The sequence below is a fragment of the Manacus vitellinus genome, unplaced genomic scaffold, assembly GCF_001715985.3.
Source record: "Manacus vitellinus isolate BGI_N305 unplaced genomic scaffold, ASM171598v3 scaffold_9_pilon, whole genome shotgun sequence".
NCBI classification, from domain to species: domain Eukaryota; kingdom Metazoa; phylum Chordata; class Aves; order Passeriformes; family Pipridae; genus Manacus; species Manacus vitellinus.
In genome coordinates this window covers 3,285,089-3,312,467 of record NW_021940917.1, presented here as the reverse complement: position 1 = coordinate 3,312,467, position 27,379 = coordinate 3,285,089, and the positions used below count along the sequence as shown (strand labels likewise).

The 27,379-nt window shown below is 38.6% G+C and overlaps 1 protein-coding gene and 1 long non-coding RNA gene across 8 annotated transcripts in view; one reads left to right on the top strand and one right to left on the bottom strand.

Annotated features, from left to right (window-relative positions):
- The first annotated feature begins 22 nt into the window (after nt 1-22).
- On the top strand, nt 23-27,301 carry LOC112841365. Of its 2 annotated transcripts, none has more exons than XR_003212967.2 (3): nt 23-157; nt 18,204-18,487; nt 27,249-27,301. It is a non-coding gene; the product is annotated as an uncharacterized LOC112841365 (long non-coding RNA). The 2 variants fall into 2 exon arrangements; XR_003212968.1 differs by lacking the exon at nt 27,249-27,301 and adding an exon at nt 22,679-23,197.
- The window catches only part of LVRN (laeverin), a 29,325-nt gene continuing 4,107 nt past the window's right edge, over nt 2,162-27,379 (bottom strand). Inside the window, exons 4-20 of one of the 6 annotated variants that reach the window (XM_025896438.1) lie at nt 25,336-25,490; nt 23,893-24,006; nt 20,428-20,568; nt 20,034-20,099; nt 19,834-19,899; nt 18,602-18,771; nt 17,142-17,218; nt 15,139-15,278; nt 12,764-12,819; nt 11,873-12,026; nt 10,894-10,988; nt 10,119-10,226; nt 6,273-6,443; nt 4,381-4,521; nt 3,092-3,167; nt 2,573-2,734; nt 2,315-2,403 (exon numbers count right to left, since the gene is read on the bottom strand). In XM_025896438.1, coding sequence (XP_025752223.1) covers nt 2,615-2,734; nt 3,092-3,167; nt 4,381-4,521; nt 6,273-6,443; nt 10,119-10,226; nt 10,894-10,988; nt 11,873-12,026; nt 12,764-12,819; nt 15,139-15,278; nt 17,142-17,218; nt 18,602-18,771; nt 19,834-19,899; nt 20,034-20,099; nt 20,428-20,568; nt 23,893-24,006; nt 25,336-25,490 — 1,850 coding nt within the window. In that variant the 3' untranslated portion in view covers nt 2,315-2,403; nt 2,573-2,614. The other 5 variants (XM_018086030.1, XM_025896441.2, XR_003212966.1 and 2 more) reach the window with 5 other exon arrangements.

Genomic DNA, 27,379 nt, shown 5'->3' with positions numbered 1-27,379 from the left:
TTGTGCCTCCAGCTCTCCTCACCAACCAACTGCAGTGGGAAGGGGAGGGAGAACAGGGAATGAGTGAGTGAGTGGCGCATGGCTTCGAGAGTTTCAGTGGGAGTACTAAATTGGGGAGTACCATTTCCAAACCACAACATGCCCCTGATGGTAATCGGTAAGTTATCTCCCTACCTTTTGTCTCCATACATGAGCTGTTTCACCTCATTTTCTCCCTTCATCCTGTTCAGGAGTGGGAGAGCATCAGGATGGGTATTTCACAGACAGCCAAAGTCAGCCTGCCCATCCCCACTCATGTCCTTGTCTCATAAATCCCATCACAAAGAATGACAGACAACAACACCCAAAAGACCGGGACCACTGTCCCTCTGTCATGGGGAAGATTTTGACCACTTAAAGAACCATTGCCAAAGGTATCAGCAGTAGTGATTTTATTGAACTAAGATATTGTAAAAGTAAAACTTAACAAATGGCAAGTTTCGTTCTGTTATTTACTGCACAGAGTTATGATTCAAAGCTACCAATGCAAAATCTTAAGTGTGCTGTAATACAGGGTTGTGCACTATATTGGTCATTTTACCAAAGCGGTTGGTAAAGGGTGTTTCGGCCTCTAGAAGCAACCTGAGAGGTGTCCCACCTCCAAGGCAGATCACCCCATGCAGCAAGCTGCTTAGCAGGGAGAGGTCAGAGAAAGCTCTCTTAAGCTGTAATATTTATGGAATAAAGCAGTTGGCTCACAGCCAAATTACAGGTGATGGAAAAGGTAACTCTAAGACTCCTTGTACCTACAGTTCCCTGTGTTCCTTGACAAATGAGTCTTGGAAGAACCACCTGCTATTTTGTTAGTCACATATTGGGTGTTCCAGTTTCCAAGCTCGAATGCATCAACGTTCACCATGTCACCCTGTTCCTGCGTGGGCTATCAGAGAACAGCTTGACACTAGGGATGTTCTTAGCCAAGTCATGGTCTACGCCTTTCCTGCCTTTGGAGCCTGAACCAAACTACCATTAGTTTGGCCAAGGGGTTGGATCCATCCATCGCACCTGGCTCCAGAGGACCCCCTGCACCTTTGGGCCAGGGGATGCAGAGATGACAGCATTTTTTGTATTTTGTGAGTCACTGCAAAGCAGAAATGTGGCAAGGCCACATCTCATTTTATGGCATTTTAGTCCCCATTCCTTTTGCCTACCTCATACTGACCCTTCTGGGATTTGGAACAACCCTGAAAGAAGCAAAAGGCTGTTCCACCCACCTCATCCATGCATGCCATTATGCAGCCAGGAGACATGGGGCTTGCACTTTGGCCACCTAGGCCCCACAACTAGCTGCTTTCTCCTCATCTGCCTGGGAGGCTTCTTGGGGTGCCAGGATTGAAAGGAGATGCAGGCAGAATGGGGCAGCAGGGCAACTATGCCAGGAGGTGCAGAGGAGAAGTTGGCTGGTACCCTTGAACCTTGTCTTAAACAGCTCTAAGTCTCTGTTTCTATTGGGAACTGCTTGGCATGCATTGTTGCCAGCTCCAAAGTATGCTGCCCTGTCACACATGGATGCAGTAAAGGAAGAACAAGTGTAACTTCTGACTTCCACACTCTCAAGGCAGAGAGCAGGACTTAGGGCAAAAAGCTGGTCTTTTTTCATCAAATGTATTTCCCCCCCCCCCCCCCAGGGCCTACTGGATGCATCCTGTCTATCAATGACACAGCTTTTTCACTGGGAATCACCCTGTACATGCACATCTTCACAATTACCTCCCATAGCACAGACCTCATAGGTACTATTAAAGTTAATTTCCTGGAGTCCCATCCATGTCCTCATGTCCATCCATGTCCTCATGTCCCTTGCTGCATTTCCCAGTTGCCACTCTCCAAACCTGTGTGCTCAGCAGAAATACAGAATATAACCTTTTCCATCTTCCTCATGTGTTTTTGCCACCAACTTGTACCATACCTTTCATTTGGATATTGAGAAAAAATGAAGGATTTAGAACTGTATCTGCACATTAGATCATCATTAGCAATGCATCCCTACTAAATCTCGTCCAGTAGGAAATTAATTTAGATATAATATGCAAATATGTTTATACTTTCTTTTGCTGAATCGTTCTTTTCTATGTGAATTATTTTAGCCTGACTTTTCAGATGAGAAAACAACCACGGGACTCATAAAAATGTGCTTTATCTTTAATTACAGCTTAAAATGAATACTAAGATGATACTGAATCACACTCTAAAATATACTGGAAATTGTTTTCCAAGTCAGTCATCTGCATTTTTCTCTAACCAGCTGGCAACTTTGATTAGTAGTTTTTTCCTTTCAATATTTTCAGATTTTGTAGATTCCAGTAGCAGAGTAGTAGCCTCTCTCTCGTCCTCTTCCAGTGTAGCATTATAAAAAACTTGCAACTGAAGAAATAAATGCATGAGCTTAGTTCACATAACTTCACTTGCAGCAAGCAACTGAGTGCCTGGCAGATGCTTTAGACAGAAGTGCAAGAAAAGAAGGAGACGACAGAGACTAAAGAGGGAATGGGGCAAGCTTACTGTTTTACACTAAGGTTGGAAAGCTCCTTACATATCAAGAATGTGCCCTTTTGCTGTTCCTCTAAAAATCCTTTCAAATGCAGCCAACTTCACTGGTACTGGTGGTACCACACTGTCTAGGACTAGTTGGGTAGCAGAATCCTCTTGTGCTGCCTGTTTTACAGTCACAGAACAAGAAATCTTTCCCATCAGTCTAATAAGCAAAAGAAAAGAGAGTACTGAAAAATAGTGAAGAAATAGAGGGGGGGAACGGTGAACAAACAATATGAGAAATTAAACAAGATGCCAGTATGATAACCTAATGTGCCAGCAGCCCAACTTTGGTACATTTTCTGTAGACATCATGGCAAAGGTTATCTCTACAGATAGATTTTATAGAGAAAAATGAGACAGTTTTGATAGAATTTATTGGGACTCAGCTCCAAACCTGAAGGTTTGGAACACATCAAAATTATGTCTTATGATTTCTTTAAAAAACAAGAGATGTAAAAACCTGTATTTACAAACTGGCAATAAAGTTAAAACTGGCAATAAAGCTTCTCTGGTTTACCTCTTGGATCTGTAGATCTGTATTGACAAATCTTCCCATGACTTTTAATACATCATGCAACAATTCCTGCCCATATCTGTAAAATTGAGATAAAGGTCCTTCAAACAGCATGCTAGCAAATATACTAAATTTCATCTCATTTGAAAATACTTACACTACTTAGTGATTATTCACTATGTTGCAAATACCAACTAAGCTGAACTTTGTAATTGTGTACTCTTTTTCCCTTTTTAAGAAGTACCATTAACATTCAATTTAGACATTTGAGCAGGATGAAGCACAATAATTATCCTTCATTTCCATTTCCCAGTAAGATCTGGTATTTTTACTTTGGTGACATGAATTCTTTGCCCAAAACAGATAATCTTTGTGAACCCACACAGCCAAACTGAGCTAGAAAGGCTAAGCAGTACTGATTCTAACGAGTTTGTGTTTCTGTTGGTATCTGAGGATGGTGTAAAATAAACACTCGCACTATTCTTTTAGTTTGAAAATAATGGGTCAATATCCCAGCAAATTTTTCATCAATACAGAAAAGCTTTGTTGGTATGATGCAAATCTGCTACAGCTTGCCTTTTCTAGTGTTAGCAATAAAGTTACACATTTGAATGTACAAATGGCTGGTTTTGGTTGTGCTGCCACTAATGGATCCCAATGACCTCCTCTGCCATCAAGCAGCTGGAATGTACTCTGTCACAGCCCTACTGCTTTTCACCAGTGCCAAGGAGAGAAGGAGTCTTCAAACAGACATCAGAATACTTGCTTTGCTCAAGACAGGTAGCCCAACCTCACCTCCAGTTTACCTGCAGCGGTGCAGGTAGGCTGGAGGTGGATTAGGACTTAAGTCAGGGAATAATATTGTAGTTGTCCTACCAGTGCTTGCAGACCTGCATGCTCTAATCCCCCATCTATCCCTACTTTCTTTGGAAAAGAGGTTATGATCTTATTCCATCATTTTACACCCATGCTTGTGAAATGCTAGTAGATAAACCCATTTCTAGAGTCAGAGTTTCCAAGAAACCTAACACTTAAAAGCACTGAAACAGTCATGAACAGACTAATTTTTAAAGTGTTCTATGTTTGACATGAGCTCTTCTTTGACGTTAAGCCATGATCATAGTTGAATCCTCTGAAAACTCTGTTCTGCACACTTTAGAAATTGAATCAATCATTACAAATCGCCACCTGTGGAAGGAAAATCTGCACCTGAATTTTACAGCTTAGATGTAAAGATGGAGGAAGAAGCCAAAGGCCACAGAAATAAAAGGAAGCCAAAGCTGGTTGCTTACCTTTCACTTAAAACTGGCCAATTTTCAGTAACAAATTCCCAGGCCATACGATGCCCAATATCCTTAGCCACCACATTTAAGATGACGGTTGAAGTACAGTTAGAAGAAAATAATGTATCACTGAGTCCATATTGCAAGTATCTGATAGAAAAGGAGGTAAGAAATGCACCAGTCACTTGCTGCTGATCATGCCAATGATCTGGAAATATATCTCAAAAAATATCAGCATGTGGAAGGTTATACCAAAGTTGGTGTCACTCTGAGCTGTGTATTCAACTTGGATTTTGTCCTTAACATTGGTGAAATCCCATTCTTGCACACTAACTCTTCATATCTTAGTAAAGTGAGGGCATAGCATACCAGGTGGGCATACAGGCATTTCTTATCTTTGTTACAGAAAGGCAACTGCTCCTACTAGACAAGCCAAAGAAGGGCAAACTGCTTCTCACTTTCAGGAGATTCACTTTGCTGTGACACAGGTGGAGCCTAGAGAGTATGGCAGCAGTGAGACACACTGTTACACAGAGGTGACCTGTTTATAAGGGTTCCCTACAACAAGACCCAGGAAGACACTTTTTCATGGGGGTTAAGGCAGGGTTCCAGAAGTATTTTAAGAACTACCAGCCAGTGATGTCAGTGGCAGTGACTGCTTGAATATCTTGAGAAGATAAGTATTTTCTTTGTTGCCTCAGTCTTTCACACCTTTCATGCTCCTGTTTTCAAAGGAACACTTCTAGAGTTATTCTTCTCATGAGGTCTTGCAGGCAGCTGCTTTATGAGTATAGTAGTTGAGTTGGGTTTCTCCCATTTGCATGCCACCACTATGCTTAACATAATGAAGGGTTATAAGGAAGGTTAGAGGGGAAATCAGCGTAGCTGATGGGGTATCTCTTTGCAACACTTCTTGTGTTGTCTCAGGCATATTTTTTCTGTCTTTTCAAATGACCACCATCACTAGAGCAGGTGGCTGGAAGGAGAAAAATCTCTGCTACTTCCAGAGCTTTAGACCCATGGAATTCGTGTAAACTCTTGGATGATCATCATTACATTGCCAAATTTGCATCTTTTAACAAATGCTTTAGGTAATGTAAATATGACAGAGAATTCAACGTCAACATCTTTTTACTGATAAAGATATGGATGTCAGTAAAAGAAAATGAACACTGTATTCCAAACTGTGTTCCGGAAGCATTTGGGCAAGACTTCGATATTTGTCTTAACTTTTTGGTTGCCCCACATGGAATCAGGAGGTAGACTTGATGACCCACATGGATCCCTTCCAACTCAGCATATCACATGATTCTATCACTCTGTGAAGCTGGAACTTTAAAAACCCACTACTTTTCAGTTGAATTTGCACTTCAAATGGTGAAAAGCTTGCTAATAAGTCTATTTGCACTTTTGCCTTTAACCTGGGTGAATTTGCTTCTGCACAGAGGCTAACAGGCTATGACACTTCTGTTTGGAAACAAAATAAGCAGGAGTGAAGGAGTTTGGGAAAATTATGTAAAATCATAAATGATAAGGAAAAATGTCAGAGCAAATTATAATTACTGTTTCTTACGGTGCATAGGGTGTGGGCAGCCCATGGGTTCCAAGTTAAAAACCAACACAAAATAATTTGTTTTAGTTCAAAAAGGTCACTAGATATATTGACAGAAGACAGGCCCAATGCTGAACCTGACACCGCTGTTGCATCTGCAGAAGGATCATTTATTTGTGTTTGCCCTGTTTATTATACTTGCTCCATAAGAAAACTTACGATTCTTCCAGTGGTCAACAAGACACGTACTTCTGAGGCAGACAAACCTCCATCAGATTTGCACAGCACAGTACTTATGTTCTTATTATTTACTTCTACATACACAGAGATATGCTTTGATCAGGGTCACCTGTAAAGTAACCATGACTCTTTGGCACAGCTCATGGCAGAGAGCAGGATGTCTTTATCGTCCTCTGTGGAGTCAGTATGGGTATACATTTCCCATGCAAAATTCCATTCTTTAGCACTTCCCAGAGCAACACCATAGCAGCACACTGTTCCTCTAATGAAAAAGGGAATTCTGCAAGGCAAAGTAAGATTAAAAGGTATTGTACTGTTGCAGAGGCAAAACCAGTTGTTAATGCATAATGGAAAGCAAATGTTCATTTACAGTTAAAAGATAGACATGAATGAAAATATAAAATAACAATGTAAATAAAGATGGGAAATTTGATTGCTTTTTTCACTATTTAAGCATTGAAAAGGCATGCAGTTTAAAGGAAAACCAAAACACCCCACATTTTTTAGGACAGTTGAACCAAGCTATTTTTTTTTCCCATCACAGCCTAGGAAATGGCATCATCCCAGACATGCCTTTTTAAAATTTCTTCAGTGAATGCATCTAGTAGGAAGGTCCATTTGCAGCACAAATGGAAACAGAGGGACATTTCTCCATGGAACAGGCAGTCCCCTCTTACTCCCACCCCAAGGGAGAGTCCTCAACATGGCAATGAATTTCACAACTGAAACTGAATGCAAACGTGATCAGTGTAATACTCCGTGTACAAAGGCTGAATAGAAAATTTCTGCTGTGGTGATGATGTGTCTCTGACATTAAGACATTGTCAACACTTTCCAGTGACTTCAGTATTCTACTTTGTAGGCTATCTGAAAACAGTTTCAACTAATGGTATTTTGGACTAATTCTCTGTAGAAGAATAGCTCCCATTGCTACAAATAAAACATTTAACTTTTCAATAGCATATTGTTAATCTGCTCATCATTACATTAGACCAAGATTGTAAGTAGAGGTGTAAAAACTGTCTTCCGTCAGGAGATACACTTGGAAAAACAAGCAAGCTTCTGGTCACAAAAGCCAGTCTTCAGGCCCAAAATTTGAAACAAGAATTTCAAATTTAAATACAATTTGAGAAGAATTCCTGAGTTTCAGTAGACCATCTTAGAGAAAATGAGGATGATGCCAGCAGAAAGAGAGACAATGTTAGCCAGATGGACAGATATATGAAACCAATCTTCAAAGCAAAGAGAAGTTATAAACTCTGCAAATGAAGGACTAGTGGGAAAGAGGGAGAGAGCTGGGTGTTTTGAATGACAGACATCACTAGTTAAGAAGTGAAAATGCAAGATGCAGGGATTTTGGTAGTCCTGTTGTTGGTGGGGATCTCACTGGCATAATAACAGAAAGTGGGGACATATTTAATATTTATTTAAAAAAATACTTTGTATTCATTTACCTAGATAGTCGCTGTAATATAAGGAGTTTGCCACCAAGAATGATTCTTACTGAGATTGCGTGGTTATGACAGGATAAAGAATAGTCCTGTGATGAATCCTTCTATGACAGATCTTATTTGAGTTACAGGGTCTAGTCATTTGTTCAATAATCATTTCATAATGTTGCAGTAAGGGGCCACGGTAAGGTAATAACAGAGTACAGCTCTGTTGGCCAAAGTGCATCTATTTATTTTGCAACTGCAGCCATTCCAATAGTTGCAGGAAAATTTTGGTTACTAAGTGTAAAGTTGTTGTGAGTCAAGTGCAAATAGACAAGTTCTGTGTCTCATTTGGCTGTAGCTCTGATGTTCAGCATTCAAGGCAGGCTGAACATGCAGCCTGCTGTGGGACAATGGTCTGCTGGCTGGTGGCATCTCTGATGGCCCTGAAGTGGTTATGTTGTGTAGTTCCCAGGCAGACTCACTGCAGTACAAAGGAACTTTGGAGCTTGAAGGATGTGAGTTATTAATCTTGATATTTTTCCTGGGAGTGATTGTATGGTTTGATATTACTGGCCTGCCAGGATTCTCTCACTTCTGGACCTTAGGGAAGATACAAAAAGCAGCTGGAATGCAGGGTAGGTTATTTTACATTGTTTTCTTGGAGCCGATGCAGAAGTGATGTAGTGATTTATGAACTTTTGAGGATGACAGCAGAACATGGGAACCTTTAGTAAATAAATAAAATGTACAGCAACACTGTCCCTCCCTCTAGGCTAATTTCCTTCTGTCAGAAGAAGACAAGCCAGTAATAGCACCACTGAGAAAACATTAATTAAGCAAGTTCCACTACACTACTATAAACAAAAAAGACTAAAACTGAGAAACTGGCTGGGAATCACAGCTCTTGGCTTGTTATTTTCATGAAACAGATAAAAATGCACTGTAACATGTCCAGTTAAGTTCTGCCAGAAACTGTTTGGAGATGTTTAGCTGAAAGTCAATCACAGAGTTTAAAACAGAAAAGCATTATTCCCTTCCACAGATGTGAAAATCCTACTGGGTTTCACCTTTGGCAGAACAGCTATAGTGTCCTATTATGAATTTGCTCAAAATGGAGAACATTAAAGCATCTAAAGGGATCTGTCTGTGAAATATGAGTCAAAAGTGTATTGTGCCCTTTTCCTTTCCTATCCAGCACATGGAAGTCACTTTAATTCCATGGTAACTGTGACCTGTCACTTGAAATCTAAGAAGGGTCCTATCTCCTCTTGTTTTGGTTTTTTTTTTTCCTTAAAACATGATCTTTTTTTTTCACTTAACAAAATTCAGAGTTGCATTTTTCTCCACACTTATAGACCTGTAAAGTCCTTTTGAACTAAGGAGGTCCTTTTGTCCTAAGGAGGATACCAAAATTAATATTCTTCATCTAATTCAAACCCCAATATATTAATATTTCACAGACTGTCTTGTCAAGACAAATAAGGTATGTAGCATTCCACCAGAAAAATACCCTCAAATATTATTAACAGGAGAAGATAAGTGACTATTTTGAAAACAGATTGAGAATTCTGCATAATATTGTTGCTTCTAGTGTAGAATATTCTCTCTGGAAAGTAACAGAATGTATTTAGGCTATTTAAATATTCGGTCTAACTGCAAAGTTCCATTGGGTTTTTATGAGGATGATCACTATGAAGCTATTTTAAAAACACAAACATAAAAGTACAAGTTCAGTTTACTTAGCCAGCTACGTATATCAATGGAGATGCAAATAACAACAAAATATTTATCACAACTACAACAAATAAAAATAGACTTTAAATATTCACTCACCAGTGCCAATACTATTTGACAATTGCATAGAAAGACATCAAAAGAAAGAGGGAGGAAAAGAGAATAAGAATTTCAATATACTGTAAATCTTCTTTAACCGTGCAATACTTGAATATAGAAAGATTATTTCCGGTGGAGTCCAGACTCCACTCTTACAGACCAGGCACCTGACCACCAGGCTCCAGTAACAACATAAGAACTGACAGCTGTTCCCAACACCTCTTTACTTGAATAGAGAACATGCAAGGCAATTTGGTGGGCTCACCATGGGCAGATGCCCGTATCGTACAAACACCATTTCACTCAGTATTGCAAAGAGAAGCTTAGAAGATGAGTTGATATACATGATAAGCCTAAGGCTGTATTGCAGCAAAGGCACTGGGCCAGATGGGATTGTAGCAGTAATATGAGGTTCACCTGTTATATGACTAACCAGATTTTGGTCTTCATGGCAAAATCTGCATCCTCCAGCCTGTAAAGTCTATGGAAAAAGCAGTAATTATGAAATCATCATAAAGTTGTGATTTGGGGAAGAGAAGGGGACTGGGGGGGACACAGTCTTAAATTTTGTCATTATGTCAAGAAATAAGAGCAGTGTACAAAGGTATTTCTGGTTTTGCCTCCCCCCTTTAACTTTCCAGCTCACTTAGGCATGCACACTTCTAAGAACAAATCAACATTCTTACTTGTATTCAGGGTTGTCCATCCACTTAGCATACAGTTCAGATGACAGGTCCAAACAATCTTGGAGGCCCAGCCAGCACGCTGTTGTAAAAAGTTTTTCCAAATATGCTCTTGAAAGGAAGCCAAAATAGTAAGAATAAAAGGTATGCATTCCACATTTGGAGTACTTGAACTGTGTTTGACTACCACAGTCTCAGTACATGATGTCATTAACCCAAGAGAACCTCTACTAGGAACAGCTGAGGTTTAATAAAATAATCAAACAATCAACAATGGACTCCTGACATTAATATAATGAATATAAGTGAGGAAACAGATGTACTATATTTTTTTCTTAGTTTTTTGTGTGGTTTATATCTTCCTTGCTAGTTTTAAGAAAATCACTCTGACATTCAAGCCTGTGGCAGCAGTGGCCTTGCGAAATGAAGTATTTTAAAGTTTTAGTGATTGATCCATAAATCATATCTTAAGTTCACTGCTGTCAGTTTTGCTCCAACTAGTGGCAGCCTGCTGAGCCTCTTCTCTGATAAACAAAAAGCTACCACTCAGATCCTTAAACTATCATCTTTTATGCTCCTATTCTGATATTGCAGTTTCACTGGAGGTGTCATCATAATTAATACACACTTTATAGGACAGTAAAAATAACAAGTCAGCTATGTTCACATTAATTAGAGAATTATTCTTGTATCTTGTATTTAAATTTACACAAGAAAACTGCAATGCATCAGATCCAATCACACTAGAACAAACTTTTGAGAAAAGTAAAATACTTACTGAGCAAAATAGTCATCTTCCAAAGCATCAATATTTTTATGAATAAAACCTGCATAATAATGGTATATTGGCAACATTCTCTTTAAAAGGTATTTCTTTTAAAAGAAGGGAAAGAAAAATTACTTTCATTTAGATGCAAGTTTTTATTTTTCTGTGTTTCTTATATACTCAGATTTATGCTAAATATTTACCACTATTAATTTCATGACAATACAGCACATTAAAATAAAATAAAAAGTGGATCTAAAATTCAATAAACCTGTACATCAATTCAAACTGGCACGTTACCATTTCACATTACTAGGACCTTTGACATCATTAAGAAAGAAAACAAATACTCATTCTCAGAGAAAAAAACCCCAACCTTCTCGATATGAAGTACTTTGTTAGTCTCATGTATTTTAAACCTACCTCTATTTTCTAGAACTTAAGAGAACTAATACTGTGGGATTGTACTTTAAACAAAAGTGAAATCTTCAAATAGAAGTCAAGGAAATTAATATGACAGTATCACCTCAGGGAGTCAAATATGGGAGAGAATCATCTCATTTAGTACCCAAACCCAATTCCTTCTTTCTCTCCATGAAGATGAGCTGAAAGGCAGTTCAATCCACAGAGCACAAACACACTGTATGCCCTTTATACACAGCAGTGCTAGTCCTTTCACTTAATACTGATAGCCGTATTTTCCAGATTCTCAGTTTTACAAAACCCAAGAATGAAGCTTAATGTAAAGAATGTAAATATATTTCTATTTTATGCTAAGAATTGCTCAATACTTGTAACTGACTAACATACACAATTAAGTACCTCCTCCTATTAAAAAAAAAACAACTTGACAAAATAATGCAAAAGGAATGACAAGAATTCTGGCACATCATAGTCATCATTTCATTCTTGAGAATTTAAAAAGCATTAATTTTAGACTGATGTATTTACATGATCTAGTATCTTTGCTAACTAACAAAAAAAGTCATACCTTTAAAAGTGGATATACTTCGTAGTTCTTCAGTGTACTTTCCAACTTCTTGGGTACTAGGTTTAACAATACCATATTCCATATGAAGAGTTCATCTTCTCTGGCAAGGTACTTTGTTAATTCAAGTGCTGTTTCAATCTGAACATATCCAAACCTATGTGAAAAAAAAAACCAAACAAAAAACCCCAAACACATTTGAGGATACTTCTATACTTCACAGTTACATTCCTAATTAAATACTAGTTCTGAGCTCTCTTATGAAAAAGGACATTTGTATGAGAGAAGGAATAAGAATTTTTACTTCCTCCTTTCAGAGCTACCTCCACGGGACTTGAAGGGGGGCAGTATGCTTTGGCCACCTTGTCTCTGAGGTCACTCATCATAGATATCTGATGCTTTTGGGATATCTGGTATGTTTGAGGCACAGATACACTTAATGCTTCTTCAGCTCCCTACAATATTGCTGACCTCTCTGGCACCACGGACATGAACAACCAAGTCATGCATCAGCAAGAGAAATGAATGAGGTATTAAGAGTGATGCAGTTCAACAGCATAGCTGAGATAGCCCAGAATAAATTATAGAAAATTCAGAATCTACATTTGGAATCATTTTTGGGTTACAGCAAATACAGGTTAGTCCCTAAAGAACTCGTGGCAGTGCCATTATTTGAAATAATTTTCTAAGATCTGGAATAAAAGTTAAAAGAAATTTTTAAATAAATCACTTAGCACTGACAAAGGAAGGGATTAAATAATTCCCTCATCATTTTGTCAAAGCAGTTGTTCTTACGAGATACATATGGATAGGAATGAAGGAAGCAGAAGTAGCAATCTTGAATGCAATCATGTTGTTTAATCATTTTCTGTGACATATTCGAAACATACTTACTTTGACAAGACAAAAACATCATCTATCAGCTGGAACCTGCTGACAGCGGGAATAGCCTGCAGAAAGCATTCGTGTAGTGTTAATAGATCTAAACATGTCATTAAGAGTTTAAAAAAGCTTTACTATGTTGCAGAAGGATAAGACAAGTCCCAAGCAGTTTTTCTAAGTCAAAATAAGTCTACAAAATGGATTCTGCATCTTAAGCTGAAATTATTTATGTGCTTTTAGGGATGTTTGTGTTTATATATGTATATTTATATATATATATACAGCTACATAATATAGTTTTATATATAAATATACAACTACAGTACATCAAGCACAGAATTTCAAGACCCCTCATACTTGCACATTGTCATAAAAATAAAATATGGAAATAACACATTTCCTAAAAATATCCTAGTTATATAATTTTGGTACTCTTTTTATCCTTTTGAGGTGTAAATTCAGAATAGGTATTCAGTCCAAAGCAGAGTGGCTTGCACTGTCATGAATTAAAAGACCAAGGCACAGCCATGGGTGAACCTGCCTACAGCTCTTGCTCTTTTGAGGACTACTGGTCCTCTTTGTCTCCTCCCTATTCCATGCCCCTTCAGCTTGCCCACTGCTTGAGCAAATATTCCCACCACTGACTGCTGGAAGCATAAAGCAGGGCAGAAATGCAAAGCTCAATGTGCAGTGTTGAAACTGGGTGGAGGTCGGGTTGTTTGTGTTGCCATCCACCAGGGACGAATGTGAAGTGGGGCGGGAGCTGCACGATCTCGTTCTTCTGCTTGATATCAAGAAATATTCTGTATAACACAACTGCAAAGAATGGATGCTTTTGCACAACTGCTACCAAGAACACTTTCCTACCAAGAAATATTCCCACAAAGAACAGACAGTTTGACCACAGTCCCACCCACAGCACTTTGCACAATAGCAGTTAATAAGGTATAGAATGTACCCTGATTTCCTTCCTAACTGGGGGATGAGAGTTTGACACAAAATTGTAGGGACAGATCTATGTGTTCATCTCTCAATCCCTTTCCCCCCATGGCGTGGGGCGGTGCAGTTCTAGTTCCATTTCCATCTGTGGCACTAAACCTGCATTATATGAGAAATTCATCCTCCCCATTCTTCCCAGAAGGGACACCTTTTGGTAAGGCTTGCGTCCTTGGCCACACCAATTGTTTTCACTCTGGAAATTAGGCTTGTGATTGCAATCATATTGTTAGTTTATATACAGCTGTTCTGCACTTAATGCATTTATCATTAGCAATCCAAAAGAACTGCATATGTTGCATTTAATAACCCGCGCTATTTGTAACCCGACTGCCTTGCTTGAATGTCACCAGACCTGTAGTTAAGAGACTATTCGTGAACCTCATATCAGGCCTATAGTTACATCTTTACAAGACTGCATGGTGCCAAAAAATGGCTCCAAGTCTGCACCCACCTAATTTCCTGCTGACTTAGATTTGCTGTGAAAGAAAAACGCCTATAGGAAAGGAAGCCAGTGTGCTGTAGAAAGGTTTAATGTGTTCTGATCATGTCCAAACTTTCCAGAGAAGTCCGACTGCATTGGTTACTGTTATGTTGAAAGGTTAAATTTTCTTACTGTTGTTGCCAAAACCAGTGACCTGACCTTCGTCTTACTGTCAGATTAGGCAACACTGTATGCTGTGCGACGCCATATACAGTCACAGTTGTTCTGTACTGCTTTCACTTTCAGTCCAGGCTGTGGCAAGTCAGAGGTGGAATGAAATCTACTGTGAGTTAGTGTTTATAGAGGACTCAAAGAGCCTAAGTAGAATTGATTGGAACTTTTAAGAACATTTTCCACAAAATAAAAAAACAAAAACAAAACACACAAAAAACCAAACCCCAAACAAAAACAAACAAACAAAACCCCTCAAAAACAAACAAACAAACAAAATCCCACATATAAAACCCAAGCCAGAGGATTTTTTTGAAATTTCAGTGCAGAAACATTGTGGTTTGAAGAAATGAGGAAATAAAAAGCTTTCTCTCAGCTTTCCTTCTCCATGGTTGCCTAACACCAGATGAAGCTCAGTCGCACATTCATACTGGTAACTCCTTGAGCCAGATTTGAAGAGACTGGGAGAACCACAAGTTGTTAAGACAACTTTTAAGATAGAATGTGATGTAAAGTTATTTTTCGTGCCTGTGTGAAACTGTTCAGGCCTGTCCACTTCTCTATAAAAGGCTGCCAGTGACTTTACTGGTGCAGTGGTGGATCATTTCTTCCTTATGTAATATGTGAGTTTCCCATTATTCCCAGTTTTCACCAATGTGATTCTGGGTAAGAACTGCAAGAAGAAATACATGAAAAGAGTCTTCTTATAAGCCTGAGAAAACAAACATGATCTTACCTTTGGATCATTTTCAAGCAAGTGTGCTAATCTTTTCAAGTTTAATTGGTCATAGTTCACCCTGTAGTATCCACTTAAATTTACATTTAGCAGGATCCAGTCATATTCTGACTCCAATACTTGCATTTCAGGAAACACTTCTGTAAAGTGACATTAGAGTAATAATTTTATTTTCTATGTGCTAAATTGTCTTGCATTTATAAACACTAGACTTGATGCTCCTCTGAGATCTGAGGTGGGAGTTTGAGGCTGGACTCAAAGAGAACCCCTCGAAAGCTCAGTGCATTTGTGATCTCTGCTCTGCTCAGCGGAATAACTTCAGCTAGCCACTGACTCCTCTGGTACTGAGCACCTTGAGATTGCAAAGGGGAGGCTGAACACCCATTTTGCTCCTACTCTTTAGCTCACAGGCAGCTGTGAGAGTTCAGAAAGTTTACCCAAGAATAAACTCTCTGGATGGGAGCAATGTCCTCTCATGCCTGCTGTAGGGCATGCACCCTCAGCACACCTGTTGCTCCCAGTGCTGCTCTAAAACACAGTGCTCCATACTTTACAGAATAACTGATCTTACCAGTATTCACATAAATGGACATCCAAATCAAAACAGATAAGTTTAAGCAAGAGATAAGTAATCGAAAATGCTTATTTTAAATAAAAGAGTCCCATAGTCCTTTTGAGTAACATCACTCACTAAAGGCTTCCTTCTGCAGTCCATTTCATCATACTACTACCTATTCATATGTTCTTGTCCGATTGAGTGCTCCTGATATTGCATTTGAAAGAGCCAGTGAAGCCTTGAAGGGTCTAAGCTGCCTCATCAGAAGAGTATTCAAATGCTGGTTTAACTGGCTACAGTCGTCCTGATTTGAGAAGACAAACTCTCTTAAGACAGTAAGTCAATACTGGTGAGTAGTCTAGACCCAGCACTGCTTTATTCTGAACAGAAGGCTGAGACCTCAATGTTTAGACAAAGCAAGTACCGCAGGATTCATCCTGTATTCAGAGGAGTACACATCCTTTTTCTGCTTATTTACTTGTCTGTATACCATGAAATTAATGAACACTCAAGATATCCTGTTATCTGAAAAAGAAGGGAATTAACTTTTAACCACTGCAAACAGAGGGCGAAGAGCTGCAATACACACATAGTGTATTGTAGTTTTTCCTCCTAAGCATTCCAATGCATTAGTCTCTGCATCTCTTTGTAACTGATCTAAAATCTGAAGGAGTCTGAAGCTGACTTGACAAAGAATATGATTACCCCATTCTAAAGATTACATTTCTTCTTTTCTTCTGTAAAAAAATATAGTTGTTTATTGGAAGGCACTGAGTTGGGAAAGAACAGAATTTTTTATTTGATTGGAGATGCCCATAAACTCACTTTTCTAATATAAGACTTTTAAACTTTTTAACATCCTACTCTTTTGATGAGTATTTTTTCATTTAATTTGCATAAACAAACTAAATTAAATAGTGTTAAAAATATTAATTTTCTGTTGCTACAGATATTCATGTGCAATTATGTTGAGTCACTTCCCACAGCTGGTTTTAATTTTTTCAGTCTTGTATCTACTCCGTGAGCTGAAAATTTTCTGTTATTTCACAGCTGAAATCCTATCTATACTCAAAACCTGGCATTAACATCAATGGAATCTGTTGGGGTAAGAATAATACAGAAGCCTGAAGTCCTAGGAGTTTGAATTTATGTAAAAAAAAAAAAGACGAAATCAAAATTTCTGTGGAAATCTCTACTCATAATATGTGTTGTACCATATTATTAGAAACATACATTGAAGTTTGATGCAACATAGGAAAAAAACCCATTATATTGACCTAATTGAAAATCTACTGCTATCGTAACACAAAATCATCACAATGGATAAACATTTCTGTATTAAAGTTTTATCTCCCTATTAAATTCAAATATGTCCTCTGTTTATAGAAGAGTTTGGAGTGGTTTTGTTAGTTTGATTCTAGAGTGTATAAACAAATACATTACTTACTGCTGCTTTTATCTAGCCACATTAAGGGTTGTGATGATCCATTTTTCATCCAAGAAATAGGAATAATCCATGTGTTACTTAACAAAAAAAAAAAAGATACAATAAGATTAAATCTTATGCTTAAAAAAAACCCTTTTTAGCTCATGCTAAATGGCATTGCAAATTAGTTCCTTGTTACAAGAATATCCATCTATCTTGTCTCCTCTCTGATGCATGAAACCTCATCAGATGGTAGTACTAAATGCTGGGTCAGCATTTAGATTCATCATAAGGGAATTTTAGCATGGCTTTAAATAGGCACTCGTATCAAGAATATTGTTCAATGCTAGGTATTTGAATACCATTGTCTCTCTCTGCTCTCTTTCCCTCTTCAGGCAGTAATTCTCCTCACCTATTACACTTCATCCTATTTCTGGAGAACTTAAAGCTGCTTTTCAGAAGGGTATATCTACTAAAACAAGGCCCCATGCAAACAATGCAACTGTGATTCAAACAACTCTAATTTCTTTTCTGATGAAATGTAAAGCTCCTGGTGAAACAGATGAAAGCTTCAAAACCCTTAAAAATTCCACAATACACACCCTGAATTTTCTTACATTCACCTGGTAATTTGCTCTTGCTAACTGTAAAGGCTTCATATTTGTAACTTGGAATTTCTTATGTGAGATAACCAAAAATACTGGATGGACTAATGCTCTGCAATTCCTGGAGCTTGGGAGCAAAGGAAATTCTGTGGCTTTTGTCAAAATTTATTTGCCTATTTGTACCTTTACACTTTTCCCCCACATGATCTCATTGGCTCCATCCATGCACCTCAATACTCATGTCATTTGCTGAATTTCATGAAGGTTCAAACTCTGGCCAGGAGTTTCCAAAGTGGGTCACCAAAGGTAGCTCCTTCTATCACCATTTTTAGACACCTAAACAAGCAGCACAGCTTTCAAAAGGCACTCAGCAATGCTCACTGACAGGAGCTCTTAAACTGCACATCAGTTATCAGCGCTTTCTGAGAAAGAGGCCAATTATAAAAGTGTTTAAATGCAACCCTTTTATCCTTGTCAGGAGGAAGAGACTGGGAACATGTGCACTGGAAAGAAGCTACAGCATGGTTCATCCAGATTCCCAGTCTGTAGACCTGAGGGATGAGGAAAGAAGAAAATGCCGAGCAAAAATCCTGCCTGCAACATATTCAGGGTCTGTGTTCGTTGTCATTATTATGTAGCTGGAAAAGTCACTATTCCAGAGGAAAGCACCCTTTTGGCAAAACAAGCAGAGTTTGAACTATTGCAAGCTCCAGTCTTAAACGGATTTTACTTAACAGCTCATGACAAGTGAAAAATCAACAAGTAAGTAAATCAACAAGTTAAAAAAATCAGATCATCAAAACATAATGTGCTAACTGAACAGTTTCCTGGAAAAACGTGATATAAACATACAAGGAAAACACAAGCTAAACATACTTGTTAGGATCAGTACTCCTTCTATTATTTTTATTAAGGAATTGTTCCTGTCTGATAGTTCCAGTGGTTATATTTAATGTTAAAACTGGAAACCCATTTTGGCATGTCCAGGAGTCCATTATTTGCTTTACAGATGCTGGCAACTGAACTTTATCCTGTGCATCTATGATCTGCAAGAGAAAAAGGAATGAGAAATATTTATGATAAACAGCTACTTATTGACATTGCTTCAGCAACACTTTGGGAGTTGTTCTAACATTAGAGAAAATAGCTGCTTAGCAGTTTGATGGTCTTTGGCTTATGCAAAAAATCAACATAACAAAGTCCCAAGGACATTTTTGACATTATAATAAAGACAGCATAAGCCTTTTTCAGGAATTATGAAATACTGAGATATTTCTCATTCTATAACCTGACTGCTAACTTTTCTCTTTTTAGTGTTAATACACTTACAACCCCTATATGGCTATGACAGACTTTATTTGTTAATTTCTTTCAAATAAAGCTGCCAGAACACAAAGATTTTTAAGTGTCCTAATGAACAAATTGAATAGTGAAGACAAATTGAAAAAGATACTGAACCAGAGTTGAAACTAGTGTGAATTGATACAGTCTTCACTGGCTTCAGAGATGTGACAAACTTGCACATCTGAAATTGTAGGACTCTCATTCTTAACTTAAGCCTGCATCTGCAACACAATAGAAGCCTTCTTTAGAGGAACAGGAAAGTGGATTTTAAAAAAAATAAACCTATTATTAGGATCTGTGTTCTTAATCAGATTTCTGTGAAAACCATCAAAGACTGAAATGCTGAGCTGCTGCCCTGAGTATAAACTTTGCTGGATCTGTGACATATCAGCATCTCTGATCATCAAGCCCAAGACATCACACACTCTCATCTGACAAAACTTAAGCTCCAGAACAACAGGCTATGCAATTTCATGTAGGCTTATGCAATCACCATGGAACTCAAAACTCAGCCTGGTGTTGATTCCCCATCTCATCTCTCTACTCCTTGAACTTAGTTCCACTGATCTCAGGTGCAGTAAAGCAGCCAAATAAGCACTTGAGAGGACATCAGCTGAAAAAAACAGCAGAGTAAACTTCATGTGAGAGAAAGACTGCACTAGGGATAGCCACATTCTAATGCAGCCTTCTACAAATAGTATATACCCCAAATTTGGACTGTGCCAAACACCAGAGAAAGAATACTAGAGATATAAAATGAGTACCGTCTGGATGTGGGTCCAGAGATCATCTTGATTAGCATTTGAGAAGGAAAATTCTTTCAGATATGACTGTGCGGAAACAAAGAGAAGCATCAGAATTCATGAGGGTTCAATTAAAACCATCAGCAAGGCAAACAGCAATTTGTACAATTGTCATTTTCAAGCTCATAAATCAAGATGAGGGGGTTTCTTTTCAAACTTACAGTAAGTGCTCTGATGAACAACTTTTCAGTCAGAAAACCAGAAAGCATCCAGGTTATAGAAGCTCCCTGGAGTACAAAAAAAAAAAAAAACAAAAACAAAAAAAGCATGAGAAAAAAAGAATTATTATTGCAATTAGTGTTGAAATATTTTTTCAAACTATATTTCAGACAAGTTAGTCAGGCTACTCCTACACTTCATATTTCACAGAGTTTAAAGATGCTTCCACCATTTCCTTTGTAGCCAAATAGATTTGCGACACCCAATAAATTTGTGTGTACAGCAGAAACGACTTTTGAATGACAAAACAGTTCTGTTCAACAGTTCCTCTCAAACCTACTTTGTACTATTAATTTAGAATCTGGGAGAAATGGAAAGAATTTTATATTTTTTAACCTTGTTGTATGTGATGCTGTCAAACAGAGATGTTATAGAAAATGATCCTTTGATCTTGTCTTCGCTCTCTGACAGTGATCGAACTGTTTCACTGTCTTCCCTTAAGACAGGTTGCACAACATGATCACAAAAGATTTTATCCTGCAAGAAAAAGAAAAAATCTAAGTGAGCTGATCAGAAGATACTAATTCTCAGGAGACAACGTGGAATTAGCACTGTTACAAATTGTTTGCCCATAAGCAAGGAATGATCCTTTTCCCTTACTCTCTGACTTTCTCATGAAGTACAAAGGACAACATACCCGATCCTAACATTTTCCACATGCAACATCAGTAATCAAAGAAAATTTCGCATCTGAGAATACTGTGGGCTTGGGCCTGACAAAGTCAGTTACAGTGTAATGCTCAAGGACAATAAGTCAACTATACTAAACAGCTGAACAAATACTGAAAACTGAAAGCCTGTATCTCATTTACATCTGTATGTCACGAATATGGCAGCACTTTCCTCCTAAATTCCATGTTTCTCCTGCTGCAGCCCTAAGCAACAACCTAGAAACTAAGTTACTGAGGGTACCAAAGTTATGAGGCATTTCTGCTGTCACCCAGTGAGAAATATGGAGGGAAAATGGCTCCTCAGGAGTAAATACCACCTACCATGGTCAACAGCTGACAGTCCCAATGGAGATCAGTGACAAGTGGTGTCCCTCAGGGTTCTGGTTTGGGACCAGTGCTATTTAGTAACTTCATCAATGATGCAGACAAAGGAATTGAGTGTGACCTCAGTAAGTCCGCTGATGGCACAAAGCTGAATGGTGCAGTTAACACAACAGAAGGATGGGATGCCATCCACAGAGACCTGAACAAACTTGAGAAGTGGGCCCATGGGAACCTAATGCAGTTCAACAAGACCAAGTGCAAGGTGCTGCATCTGAGTCAGGGCAATCCTAGATGTGATTACAGACTAGGAGAAGAACCACTGAGACCTGTCATGTGGAGGACTTGGGGGTTCTCATGGATGAAAAGCTGTATGAGAAAACAGGAGTCACTGGCACCCCAGAAAACAAACCCCATCCTGGACTGCCTCAGTCCAAGTGTGGACAGCAGGTCAAGGGAGGTAATTCTGCCCCTCTACCCTGCTCTGGTAAGAGCCCACCCGAAGTACTGCCGCCAGCACGGGGGTCTTCAGGTCTTCAGCACAGGAAGGACATAGACCTGTTAGACTAAGTCCAGAGTGGGACCACAAAGATGATCAGAGGGCTGGAACACCTCTTCTATGAAGATGGGCTGAGAGGGCTGACATTATTCAGTACTGAGAAGCCTCCAAGAGACCTCATTGCAGCCTTACAGTACTTAAAGGGGACTTATAAAAAAGAGGAAAAGTGACCTTTGACACAGGAATGACAGGAGAAAAGGGAAAAAATTTAAATTAAGGAGGAGAGATTTAGATTAGATCTTGGGAAAAATTCTTTACTGTGAGGGTGGTGAGGGGCTGGAACATGTTGTCCAGAGAAGTTGTGGACACCCCATCGCTGGTACTGTTCAAGGCCAGGTTGGAGGGGGTTTTGAGCCACCTGCACTAGTGGAAGTTGTCCCTGACCATGTCAGGAGCATTGGAATTAGACAATCTTAAAGTTACTTTCAAACTCAAGCTCTTTGATGATTTTGTGATAAATCAGTGAAGTTGTCTTTTTGTCAAATGATGATTCAGTTTCCCCTGGCCGTCTTAAGATAGAATGGAAAATGACATAATTACAAAGGTAAAGACAGAAACCCAATTTTTTTTAAACACTGTAGGCCACTTTGAGCACTTCTCCTTTCCAAGGAGAAGATCACAGTCTTCCAATTAATGGCATCAAATTTGTTGACCAACTTTTCTCCTTGTAAATAGGCAGTAAATTTTATTTTCAGAGTTCAATTTGAAGTTGAACATGAGCCAACAACGTACCCTTGCAGCAAAGGCTAATGGTATCCAGGGCTGCAATAGAAGTAATACTGCCAGTGGGTTAAAAGAGATGATCCTTCCCCTCTACTCAACACTGATGAGGACACACCTGAAATGCTGGGTCCAATTCTGGGCTCCCAAGTACAGAAAAGATATAGAGCTACTAGAGAGAGCTTAGCAAATGTCACAAAGATGGTGAAGGGACTGGAGCATCTCTCTTATGAGGAAAGGTGGAGAGAGCCAGAACTGTTCAGCCTGGGGAAGAGAGGGTCAGAGGGATCTTATCAATGTATATATCTACTTGCAGGAAGGCTGCACAGAGGACAGAGCCAGACCCTTTCCAGTGACGGGACCAGAGGCAATGGGCATACACTGAAACACAGGAAGTTCTCTCTGAACATCAGAAAACACTTCTTCATTGTGAGGGTGATCGAGCACTTGCACAGGTTGCCGTGAGAGGTTATGGAGTCTCCATCCTTGGAGATATTCAAAAGCTGTCTGGACACGGTCCTGGGCAACTGGCTCTTGGGTGACCATGCTTGAGCAAGGGTGTTGGACAAGATGACCTCCAGAGGTCCCTTCTAACCTCAGCCATTCTGTAATTGTGAATGTATATGCCCCACAAAACTGCACAAGAAAGACCTATATTCTCACATCTGTGTGATTTACTCTGGATTTCCAAGGCACATCACCTAATTGTAATTTATCGAATAGAATTACTGCCCAATATAAAAGTTTACTTTATGGACACAAATGTCAACTGTTGATTCCTAGAAAGGCAAATCTCTAAATTAAAGGTTTTAAATTAAAAAGAAGTCAAGAATCTATTTCCAGTTTAAAATCTGGTGGCTTTTACCTTTTCAGTGGTATTAAAGGCTTTTTCTTTCTTCGGAAGCTGAGGGCACTGTATAGACATTTAAGATTGCACAGGCAAGTGCACCTCATGTCATGACTGCAATTAGCAGCAACTATCCACCTGTCTCAAGAGTTTAACAATGCATGGATTTTTCTAATATACTACAGGATTTATGCTTATTCCCATTTGAGCAGAACAGGAAGGAATTTTGCCCTGCTGTTGGATTAGCTATGTGCATTATATTTACCTTATCCACAACCAGACCTCCAGCGACCCAGCGGGGTAAACAGACTCAAAATGAACCACCTTAATTACTGTGCAGGACGCTTGGCAAAGAGCTTGGCAGGCAGGGAGGCAAACCATCAGCTACAACAGGACCCAGGAGAGAAATCTGGGTTTGCTACATGACAGATCTAGCGCAAAACACCAGCTCCTTGTCACTGCAGCATCACAGCTGTCCACCTGTCCTCTGCACCAGCTGTAGAAGAGCTGGGTATGGTCATGGCCCCCCAACAGATGGAAACCTATCAAGGAAGAATCAAGACCTGCTGGTCTTTCCTACAGGAGTTAAGTTAATAATAACATTGTTTAATTAAATCCCATCTCCTGCGTCTTCCTTTTCTTTGTTATGTGGTGGAACTTTGCATGTAAGCATTAGTACTTACCAGTGAAAGCTTGGGGTCAACAAAGGCAGCTCCCAGGTACTCAAAGTAAGATGCCAGTCCCTCATTAAGCCACAGATCATTCCACCAGTTCATCGTAACCAGATTTCCAAACCACTTAAATAGAAAGAAAAAGTATCTCAAAATGTCCTTGGTCTGCTCTTCTCTTCTCATTTTTTGGCAGATTAAGTACACATACTTATGATGAAGTAACTTTATTTATTGTGTACATGTAAATTGAATAAATTGCTGAATATTCCTTCAGATAGGGAAAATTCAGTAGGAAAACATGTACCTTGGAAAAAGTCAGAAGTTCAGGGCAATTATTTTTAAATCACTTCATCTACAATTTCATACCAGGAGTGTGGATCTCAGTGCTTTATGTCATTTCAAACACTTGTCAATATAATTTAAGTATCTAAAATATATCAGGCTATGATTAAAAGTAAGGCATTTATCAAGCAATTAAAAAACATTTTTCCATGTTCTTAACAGAATGAAATTGTCAGAGGAATGGTAAACAAAACTGGGGAAATAACCATTTCCAAAACCAGCAAATCCCTAACCTGGCAAGTATAAAATTTCCACAACATCTGCTGTGTACTCATATTTGGCAGTTCATATTTAACAAAAACTGATCACTTGTTGATTTATATTTTATTTGCTAATTCTTAAAAACCTGAACTACAGCTTTATTTTAAAACAGAGTTTTGTTAAGTATTGACATTTATTTTATAGGTCTGCAATAAAAATACTGCTCATCTGAAGGTCTGGAAAGTTACAGACCTTGTCAGAAAGGCATACAAGTGTGCTAGCCAAGCTAAACTCTTTTGCTAGCTTTGTTGACCAAGTGCAAAGAGTTGTTGCTCTGGCAAATAACAGTAAATTAAACACAGTCAATAAAGAAGTGAAACGGCATTATCATTCCAAATCAAGTAAGACAAAATTTGAAAATCTCTGTGAAAGCTGGACAAAGATACAGTTACAGTTCCATGTTAATTTTGTTCCATCATACCATAGGCTTTTTCTTACAGAAAAAGAAATACCTTTTGCAATATGCACATGCACTGCCACTACAAAAAGTACTGATGAACTCCATTAATTCTCCCACCAAAGTAGAAAGTATACTATATAGAGAGAGTACTGTGTTATCCCTACACCCAAGAGTGGCATTCAAGTCCTGTGTAAGAAAAAAACAAGTAGCCCATTAACAGTTTTGCATCAGTGAGTCCTGTGCAATGTGTACAGCTTGTAATATGACAGAACCTGCTTTTAATATTGTTTTATCAGCGAAACATATGATCAAATAGGCTTTCAGTACTCTAGTGCTCGCACCCCCTACTATCAAGTAATTATTTTCTTCTACTAATCAGTGACTGCATCATCAGCAACTGGAAGGAAAGAATGTCATAGATAAATAAATGCACAGAATTTTTTACCACATGCCTGGTGTCCTAGCTCATGTGACACAATTAAGGCAATCATTGCCTTTCTGCTTGTGAATTTATCACTTGGGATGTACATCAATGATGATTCTTGGATAGTCACTAGCCCCCAGTTTTCCATACCACCTGCTCCAAACTCAGGCAGTGCAACCAGATCTAAATTGATTCAAACAGACAAAAAAAAAAAAAAAGGTATCTTTAACACTTTGAAAATAAAGTGATCACATGATTTTAGTTCTCGCACTGATTCAACGTCCAATTAAAGGATACTACATTTTAGTGGTTCTTTGTGGTATTATGCCAAAATTTGCCAATGGTCTCTGAAGTTTCTTCTTGTCACACTTTTCACCTGTGATTGCCATTCTTTCAGGAAGCCACATAAATTCCTGCAAAGCCCAGATCTGTACTGTATCTTGTACATGCAAATGTTCTGACTGAAAATGAAGGTTAGGAGAGAATATATTCCCTGATGGCTGTCAGAAATCTTTTTCTAAATTGAATTTCTCCCATGTTTGAGTAAGATTATACTTACCTTTTTCTTCAGCCTAGCAACGGATAATAAAAAAAATCTTGCTCTTTCAGCTGTGTGAGTAGAGGTATCCTTTCTACTCTTCTTTGAAAGGCACCTTAGAAACACCATCTCTTTGTTTACACAATATGACTGTTACCTCTGTACTGCCCTTCTGCCTTATGCACAGAGAACAGTTTTCCAGTTCAAATGTGAAAGCTGGACAAAACATCAGGGTCTCAAAGGAAGAGACTGTTTAAACAGTTTAAAGTTGGTAGCAAAGATCAAAATTTGGAAAAAGTATACCAAGTATTTAGAAGTTGACACAAGCTTGTATTCCAAATTATGGAAAACTATTCCAAATTAGGGAACTATGAGAAAGCTCCAGTCCAAAAGCTAGACAAGTACTGAAAGCATGGTGCTGAACCCCAGCACAGCCAGACTGATCTCAGCTACATCTCACCTTGAGTCTACAGCAAAAGTACTTCACTTTTGGTGAGGCAGCCCTGATCCAGCCAGCTCGGGGCAAGAGAGTTCCCTTATAACTGCATTAAAATGAGGTGAAGACAAACCCTAAAAGATCCCTGATTTTAAATATGTTTATTCTTAATTTCACATTCTGAGTTTGCAATAGAAATCTCTAGCATTTACAATGAGCTACTCGTGGTTGATCTAATCCTACTGATTTTTAGGCAAAACTTCTAAGAAAGACACTGGGAAATCCAGTGGATATTGCAAGGCATTACAGTCAGGACTGTAATGGTATTACAGCCTTCTGTGACACTGAAATCCTTCCTAACAAGAAGTCTACAATACTGTTCTTCTACTTCATTTTTGTAATAGTTTTATATTAATTAATGTCAACATTGCTGATAAACAAAAGAACACAAGCATGAAACAAAATCATCTACAGCCCTTGAGTAGCTTGTATGATTACTAAGATCAGAAAAATTAAGAAGTGAAGACTGCATATAATATATTTTTCACAAGAAGGGTAGTGAAAAATTCTGCAAGTTAATAGAAATACACTGGAAGATAATAAATCTACACAGACTAACATTTATTTCTTTCAAGTGCCAAAACACAGATTTGACAAGTCAGCAAATTATCCAGTCAAGAAAAGAAGGAAATTCTTTCCCCACAATCCTGTAATCTGCTAAAATCATGGACAGTTTCAAAACTCATTTCAAGTAAGAATTGCTTTCTGTGCTCCCAATATTCTCCTAATATCTATAAAAGAGCCCATTTCCCATTATAGTCATGCTGAAATGCTTGGGAATCCAAGTGCAAGTAACAAACAAACTGTACAGTGAAATTACATGATGGCATCCTTCTTTCTTGACTGAAACTTGACTTAACTGACTTATCTGTTGTCCGTTTTAAGCAGAAACAATGTTTTTCTGCAGGAGACTTTTTTCTGGGGAGGAATGTGCGGGAGGAACTTACACCCAACTCACAGGTAAGACAGGGACATACTGAAAAAAGCAAGGAATGCTTGGGGGGGACACGTTATTAGAGCAAGCATGGATTTACTAGG